Consider the following 9,242-nt stretch of genomic DNA (forward strand, 5'->3'; position numbering starts at 1 on the left):
AAAAAAAGTCTAGCTATTTGCAAACTATTAGATTCGATTTCGAGATTTATGTATATAAACAATATTGTTAGAATGAATTTCCACTTTAACACTTAATCATACTCTAAAAGATCAGGGAATCCTCTTCGAAATTTTAAAAAATAAAATGAAAAGCAATTTAAAATGTGAACAAAATAGTTATATATAACATAAAACGTTGTTTTTTTATTGATAAATATAATAAAAGAAATTTTAAAATTTATGTCGTGAAGGATTTTTATAATAAAAATAGCTTTCAGCACCCGTTTTTTTTTTAGGAAAACTCTTAGCATTTAAAAAAAAAAAATTAAAGTCCTTTTACAACACTTTGTCAACTTTCCAGGTTTCCAAATGGACATATCCAATTATCCATAATCCAATCCAACATGCCCCAAGACCTGACATGTCCACTGCGTCATTGTGTCATGGGCTACTCATAGGTTATGGGCGAATCTCCGTGGTTTTCTGCCATTTCTTTTTGCATTTATCTTTTTTCTATTTACATCTCCACTTATTTTTATTTTATTTTTTTATATTCCCATTCATCTCACCTTTACCCTCCTCCCCTTCTTACAACCTCCCGCAAGAGAAATAATTAGGTTGTTATGGTCCCTAATTAATCATTACATTACATGATATGTAATTGAATATTATTATTTTCTTATAAATTGAAAAACTTAAAAAACATATCATATAGAATTGAATATTATATTTTCTTGTAAATTGAAAAACTTAAAAACATATCATATAGAAATTGGTTTGAACGATGAACTCTTGGTAAACTACCTAATAATGTTTCCTCCCACACTGCACAGAAAGTACACACTTTGTTGTTTTAAGCCTTAGATATTGCTATTGAGCAGAATTCTCTGATTACTAGTGTGCTCAATATTGAACTGTATTTCTTGTTGTGTGATGAGCGAGAACACCTTGTTATTGGTGGAAAGTGGCTCCATAGCATAATTTAGGAACTTACACCTGAATATTGTTCATTGAGTGCTCCTAAAATCTGACCATATAATCCGAATTCCTTGCTCTTTAACCATGACAAATGCATTACATGTGCATGTTTGTATAGGTTTTAAAACATTCAATTCATCCCATAAGGTCTTCAATATCAATGAAAACATGTCTAAAGCTTCAAATCTCTTTTTGAAGCTGACATTCTGAGCAAACCGGCTTGAGATAATGTTGTATACAATATACCTGCATCATTGACAAAAGGGGGAAATTGGATCAATGATACTTTCTAGATTTTAAGTAAGCGAACTCATCTCCATATACTTGGACCAACTATGGAAATTTGTTGATAAGAACCTCCATTGGAAGTCCATCACTGGATTATCTAGGAATGAAATTTAAGTTCAATATTCAACCTCTAGCACATATTGTTAACAAACTATCTTATGTCATGTTTTACTCCTCAGAATTGAGTGTTTCTAAAATGAGGAGAAAGAACACTTTTTGAACTACACGATAGACTCAGAAAACACCGAAAAAGGCTAGATATTTCAAGAGATATAATTTGAGATTAATTGAGACGAAAATTGGGAATTTGAGAGTTAGGGTTTGATTCGATGAAAATTTGGAAACAAAAATAAATGAACAAAAATTGGAAGGTGTCACATTCCAAGGATTGATAAGCCTATGAATGCCACAAGAATAAGCACCTTTGATAAGTTTAGAGATTCTCAGGAGACCCTAAGAGAACTAGTCTCACTCACAATGGATGAATTGTAATCTGATTTGCCTTTCATTCACAAAGTAGGAGATACATATAGCTAGTCAGTCATAGGATACTAAAAGTCTAACTCCTATTATTTGTTGGTGATAATTATTTCAATTAAATGTCTTAATTATCATTTAAGTCACTCAACAGACATAAAAATATACCAACAACCAATATTATTCTAAACATCTTATTACAAACTTTATATAGTAAAATAACATAAAACAAGACATCATTCCTCAAGTTGTTTTATGTTGTTCAATGAAAGTTGTCATCATTTGATTCAAGGCTTCCTTCGCTTTCTTAGCGGGTGTCTTTGTCATTGATTCACCAAGTCCTTGTATTGCTTCAATCTCCTTGTTCCTTATTTGATTCTCATCATTTGTTTTAGAGTGAGGTGAAACTAGCACCATGGTGTTTTCAATTGGGTGAATATAAAATGGATTGGAACTTTGGAAGGATTGATCTTAAGCACCGTCCACTGTTGCACATAGTTGATTGATGAGTGCTCATTGTGAGAAAATCAGAGATTCATGCAGCAGGACCCTCTCCCATACAAATGAAAGATGCTAAATGAAAAGTTTGAGTATTTTCTTTGTTAAGCTAACTGCGAAATCAGAAAGATAGTTATTATATGTTGATTCATATATAAGTTATACGACCAAGACCAACTGTACGTGGTAAGTTGAACTAACTGTTAGTAAATACTCCATTGGTTATCTGTCAGTTGGGTTGCTTGTATCAGCTGTGTCATGGAATCAGAGTCCCAAATCGAGACTGTTAAATAAAAGATCGAACAACTCATATTTTAAATGTATATTTTAAGTCTCATCTATGAATTAAATATGATCCATCTGATCTTCATCAGACATGATCATTAACTGACTGCGTGAAAAATTCGACTGCGGAGAATCCAATTCCAGTGTGGTCAGCTTGGGCTGCTGTATTACTTTACATTAATAATTCTTGTATAGGAACAGTTAATTTTTTAACCAATAATTGTTATTTATAAACTGTGGTCAACGACGCCATTAACAAATTTAGCTAAATGTGGTGCGATTATTATTAATCATGAAAAGAAAAAATTGACGTAAACTTTAATTTGATTTAAATAAATAAAGGAAACAATTTGACCAAACCGAGCCCAATTAAAATCGGTATCGTTCAAAACCAACCCGAACCGCAACCACACAGTTGAACTGTTGTATCAAAGTGATTTGTGACTCAAATACTACCAAAGAAAATGTAGGAACCTTTAAAAGCCACCAACGGTCAAAAAACTTAACCATCAATAGCCTAAAAGAAAACAAAAAAATGATTGATGTATTTCACAATCAAGCCCTAGTATAATCTTAATGGAAACAAACCAAACCAAGAGCAGTGACCTTAGCTTCCTAGAAATCATCATCCTTGTTCTTGACGAAAAACAAAACCCTTCAATGAATGCAGCTATAAAAGAATAGTTTATTATAACGACACAAAATAGACTGCTACCATCCTCAAGTCCAGGACAGATCTTGATGTAATTATAAAATTAAGCAGGGTCGTTCCATCAACATATATAACATGATAATATGAAAATGTCGAGATAACACTCCACATCAAGAGACATTAGGAAGTAGATTAATAATATACTGAAATTAATTACGTAATTAATTCTCATTGTCGAACTCCTGGTATTGCCTGAGGATCTCAGCACAGCCAGAAGCAACCTCCTGAGACATGAAGCCCATGGCATTGGCGAACCTATCGTCGGAGGCAATGCCGTTGTAGCGGGTGAGAATCACGACGGCTTCGTCGCGGCCTGGGGTGACTTCCTTGCATTGAGGGTGAGGGCTGCTTACAAGCTTGGCACTGCAGATCTGATCTGCGTGATCCTCATCCACGTACATTGTGTATGCTCCGGTTGAGTCGGTGTACCCCTTCTTCGTGTACACAACCTCGTTGCTAACCCTGCTCTTGCATTGCAACATAATCTCAGCACCTGCAAACAATCATTAATCAAACAATACGTGTTACAAACTAGCAACAACTACTAAGGTAATGTTTCCATTCACATTAAATCATTCAAAATTACCTTCTAATATGTAATTTTAAATATATGTTCACATGTTTAGTCTCATGCCAAAGAAATGATGTTAGATCTAAAATTAATTTTGACTCTAATTTTATTTCTAAGTTGCTTCCAGAATAAAAAGATCCAAATATAAATAACTTTACTTCAAATCAATTTTAACTAAAACCAACGACGGAAAAACAATTTTGCAATACCAATGAATAAATTAACAAGTAGCTACTATCATCGAGTGCAAAAATTTAGCATGACAACAGTAACAAACCACTAACTGACATAGATTTTTGCTAAAATATATTCTAGGACTTGGTTACTAGATCCTACAAACTGCATAAGCTAATTTACAGCCACTTATACAGTCAGATCTGACACCCCAGCAGTAAAATTCGAAATGAACTACTGCATTTCCCGAAACTAAATGTTCTTAAGTGTAAAGGAATGAAATTTAAGTAAGAAAACAAAAGCAATATGAACGAAAAGCTCAAAGATTACATTGAAACAACAGATATTCACTTTATGAAACAGATCTGAGACTTGGTACCGTATAACATAAACACTAGTATTTTTTTAAAAAATATAAAGAAAAGGGTTAGCAATTACCAGCAATGTAGGTGGTAGCTGAGGTCTCAAAACCAGCACGGCAAGGGTCACAGTAGACACGACCCTTCACGCAAAAAGGGTTCTTTGCTGGGCGAATGGCCACAACCATCGCCGGAAGCACACACATAGCCAACAATAACACTGCTCTTGAGGCCATGATGCTCGTCACAGATAGAACAAGATGAAGAGGGTTTCGTTGTAAGAGATGAGTGAGCACAATGGAAGCTCAGGATTTCAATAAAAGGGGTGGTTTGAGTGTGTGGGGAAGCTAGAGAAATGCATAAAGAAAACAAAAGCAAAGCGCGTGGTAAGTGTTCAGCTGCGTTGGAGTGCACCGTAGAGGAAGGTGGTCTCGCAACAAAAACATGCCACGTCATTATGATAAAGGATTCTCGGGCCTGATGGGGTTACGTGGAAGGGTGTAAAGAGAAAGGAGCATAGAGGAAAAGAATTGTGGCAGTGTAAGTGAATTGTACAATAATGTTTGCAGCTGGCGTTGTCGGTGATCGCATGTGACTCTGCTAGTGAACACAAGCTGTTCGGTTCGCAACATGAAAGTGTATGTGTATCTATTAACCCCGCGTCACGCGCCGAAAATTTTGCCTTCTCTCTAATTTTCACTTTTGGGAGAGTTGAGTAGCCTTAATCAAAGTCCATGGAAGTCAATTATGGCAGTTGGCAAGTTTTTTCTATTCTAAATTTTGGAATCTTTAATTTTCTGGAGACTTTATTCAATTATCATCGGTCTTTTCTTTTTTCCTATGCAGAAATTTAGGGAGAGGCTATCTTTTGTAACCAAAAAATAAGAGAGTGAGAGTATCATATTTAAATTAAAGTACGAAAGTCTTTTGAATAAAAGAGTATTTGTAGAATAACTTATAATTATCTTAAGTCAAAATAATTAATTAAACTTGTGACTTGTTAGTGCATGTTTAATTAAAATTGTTGTAACATGCATTCCAATACAGATTCAATGAATAAAAATAAAAGTAAGTGCATTGAAACTGGGTTATATGTAAGAATTATCTTACAGTTCGTTTGTTGAAATTGGGTTTTGACGATCAAAATGTGAATTGAAATGTTTTATTGAATATAATGGAGATGGTGTTGGTCCTATCCTTCCTCGAATCCAAGTTTTGAAAGCAAATATTTTTCTTAATGAGGATTTCTTGGAGGTCAATCTAGGGTATAATATTAATATAAGTTTTGTATGGCTTAGAATCCACATTTCATGGGTTTTGATTAAAGGTCTAAGATGACGAGCTGGGAATGGAGAAAACGTAAGGGCGTGGACGGATCCTTGGCTAAGGTTAGATAATTCTTTTGCCCAAACTACACTTGATAGCATGCCAACTTTGAAGGTAGGTGATTTCTACAACTATGACTTGGAATCACGAGCTTCTTCAAGCAATTTTTATCTCACATGATTTACAAATTATTCAATCAATGCATTTATTTTCTACTGAAGATGATGATAAGGCGGTTTGGAAATTGAGTAGAGATGGCAAATACTCGGACAAATCGGCTTACTATCATGCCATGGAGAAAATTATTGATAATTTTCATTATAGAGTTCCTAATGATTGGTCACTCATTTGGAAGTTAAATATTCCCTTGAGAATCAAATTGTTGCTATGAAAATTGGCAATGAGATGTTTAGCAACAAGACCACGCTTTACCTAGAGGTGTTGAATGCCCTTTAATGTGTCCCCTTTGCCATGGACGCCCGGAGAATGGAGAATGATCTAGAAGATTTGATTAATTGATTGTCTCGATTGTGATGTTAGGTAAATATGAATTAGTTGAATAAATTATTTATTAACCTCAAAATTCTCATGGTGATTGAATATTTTTGGTATATAATGGCCACACGAAGATTGAAATATATGACCTTATGCATATCACTTTAAACTTATTATACTACTCGTGTTGATTAAACGATATTATATTAAGGAGGATAAATTAATTTCTTACATTTGGTTTCCTAAACTATGAAAAAAAAGCATTCAGATACACAATTTGACTTTGTGGAGAAATAAAAATGCAAATAGTTAATAAAGGTTTAAAAGCATGTAAATATAGTAATGGAAATATTTAACTCTTTTACATTAATAAAATGTTAATTATATTTTACAGTATTCTCTAACTTTAGAGAAGAGTCAAATTAGCACTATAAGTACACATGCTTTCTCTGTATCTATCTCGATCTCTACCTCTCCTCTCTCCCTTCCCACACACATGCACACTTGTAATTTCTTTTATATATATATATAAGGACCACACTTGTAGATTGACTTGTGAAATGATGCAATTTAAAGTTCAATAAAGTAAACTTTAAAAGCAATATATAATTAAATTTTAAAAGAAAATGCTTAAATCTAAAGAAATCATTTTAAATTGAAAGAATATTTTAAAAGAAAAAGACTGTAAAGTGCACTTAATCTATAGGCAAAATTTCGAAATTAAAAAAAATGAGAAAAAAAATGCATAAATTAAACTACTTGAATGTAATTGACTTTTTTTTTTACAGAAGAATGTAACAAATGACTTGAAACTGAAATGTGGGCAAATTTAAATGGAAAAACTAACAATTGTAAATTAGTTTCTGTAAAGTTATTTATATGTTAAAAGCTAACAATTTAAATGGAAAAACTGAAATGTAAAGTTTCTGTAAAATTAAACTTGCAAGCTGCACATATTGTAAATTTTTGAAAAGGTAAATGGCAAGAAATTAAATTGAGAGCCAGTGTCAAGAAACAGGGAATGTAAATTGAAACTTGAAAGAAGAAAGAAGTAGAAGATGATTTACTTAAAATAAATGATTAGGAATGTAAAATGAAAACTAAATGGAAGAAATGTAAAGAGACTTGCATGTAAATTTGGTTGGAAACATACATGTAACTCTTTGAAGTTTGAACCAATAGTAATTTGATGTATGAGGCATGTTAGGTGTTACAAAGCGTTTGTGTAATGTGTTTCGATAACAAAAATGAATTATAAGAGTTCTATTTATAGATTGATTGAGAGTAAAGAAATCTGATACAGATCATATATATGCTAAGTTGTCTAGGTTAAGCCGTCTAGGATTGACTAACTGAGATCATTCTCAATCCGTCTAACACCTGATAATTATATATAACAATAGTCTGACTTGGAGCGGTGAATGTTATGAATTTTATAATTTTTAATTAATTAATTAATGTGGGTTATATTATATTATAATATTTATGAGTTATTTATATTTTTTATGGGTTCAATATAAGTGATTTAATTTAGTGAGTCTATTAGATTATTATTAGAAAATTAATATGTTCTTAATAAGTAGAAACCGGTTTGGCTTGACTTTTGGTGAGAAATTTGGACATGATTTGGTTGAAAAAGATCACAAAACCAATTGTTCTTTATAATTGTTAAGTCCGATGCGTACTATGGACCTAGGTATTCTTCATAACCCCTCATGATCATCTAATGTAATGTGTTCTTGGTAATTATTGGTATTTTATAAGGATACCCTCAAATTTCAACAAGTGATTCTAATGAGGCAAATATTGAGAAATGGACCGTTCCAATCGATGATCATGAAGTGCTTTATTCCAGAAGCGTTTTGGGACCGGAGGGTGAAAATGCAAAGAAATTTCTTGAGAAAATTGAATAATACTTTGCCAAAAACGAGAAGGCAGAGGAGAGTAACCTTTTGGCTAAACTCATCTCCATGAAGTATAAGGGTAAAAGTAATATAAGGGAGTGCATAATGAAAAATGTCCAACTTGGCATCAAAACTAAAAGCACTTACGCTAGAGCTTGGTGAAGATCTGCTAGTGGATTTAGTTTTCATCTCACTTCCTGCATACTTTGGGTAATTCAAAGTGAGTTATAACACCCAGAAGGACAAATGACCACTTAATGAGCTTATATCTCATTATGTGCAAGAGGAAGAGAGGTTGCAGAGAGATAGATTTAAAAGTGCTCATTTAATTTTGACATCTCAGAATAAGAAAACTAAGGGTGTTGTGGAAGGGTCTTCTCAACAAAAGAAACAAAAGAAAGATGAAAATTTTACCTACTACTTCTTCAAGAAGTTTGGACACATGAAAGAGTGTCCAAGGTATGTTGCATGACGTGTTAAGAAAGGTAAATCTCTAGTTCTTGTTTGTTCCGGAGTTAATTTAGCTTTTGTGCCTAAAGATACTTGGTGGGTGGGTTCTTGTGCTACTACTCAAGCGTAACCATGCAGGGTTGTCTATGGAGCCGACTACATGACAAGTGACGATGAAAGATTCATATTTATGGGTGACGACAAAAGGGTTGCAGTGAAGGCTATATGAACTTTTAGATTACAGTTGAAAACTAGATTTTATTTGGATTTATTTGAAACTTTTGTTGTACTATCTTTTAGACAGAATTTGATTTCAATTTCTAGTTTGGACAAATTTGGTTTTTCTTGTTCATTTGGAGATAATAAAATTAGTCTTTACCAAGATTCAAATTTGATTGGTTCCAGTTCTTTAATTGATCATCTATATATGCTAGATGTTATTTGTTCCTACAATGAAATAATGCAAACAAACTCATGTGGTACAAAACAAAAATGAAATGAGAATTCAACCACCTTATGACACAAATGCTTAGGTCATATCTCTAAATAGAGAATTCAAAGACTTGTGTCGGATGAAATTCTTGAACCTTTATATTCATGAAACTTTAAAGTCCATGTTGAATGCATAAATGGAAAATGAACAAACATGAGGAAATTAGGTGTCGAAAGAGCTAAAGATGTCTTGGAACTAGTACATACGAGCATTTGTGGTCCTATTCCAACAT

The 9,242-nt window shown here is 33.0% G+C and overlaps 1 protein-coding gene across 1 annotated transcript; it reads right to left on the reverse strand.

The window, feature by feature from the left end:
- Nucleotides 1-3,164: 3,164 nt before the first annotated feature.
- LOC100305566 (putative pollen Ole e 1 allergen and extensin family protein) lies at nucleotides 3,165-4,683 on the reverse strand. The gene is made up of 2 exons (NM_001250260.3): nucleotides 4,422-4,683; nucleotides 3,165-3,731 (listed from the first exon to the last, which is right to left on the reverse strand). The coding sequence occupies exons 1-2, from the start codon at nucleotides 4,576-4,578 to the stop codon at nucleotides 3,400-3,402; spliced, it is 489 nt and encodes a 162-aa protein (NP_001237189.2). The 5' UTR covers nucleotides 4,579-4,683; the 3' UTR covers nucleotides 3,165-3,399.
- Between the last annotated feature and the right edge of the window lie 4,559 nt (nucleotides 4,684-9,242).

The sequence above is a fragment of the Glycine max genome, chromosome 4, assembly GCF_000004515.6.
Source record: "Glycine max cultivar Williams 82 chromosome 4, Glycine_max_v4.0, whole genome shotgun sequence".
Taxonomy (NCBI): Eukaryota; Viridiplantae; Streptophyta; class Magnoliopsida; order Fabales; family Fabaceae; genus Glycine; species Glycine max.

Bases quoted from the DNA above. Each gene is read 5' to 3' on its own strand.
- LOC100305566 (NM_001250260.3), bottom strand. From the start codon at position 4,578: ATGGCCTCAAGAGCAGTGTTATTGTTGGCTATGTGTGTGCTTCCGGCG. The intron at 3,732-4,421 runs GTAATTGCTAAC...GATTGTTTGCAG, and splicing joins AGCTACCACCTACATTGCTG to GTGCTGAGATTATGTTGCAA.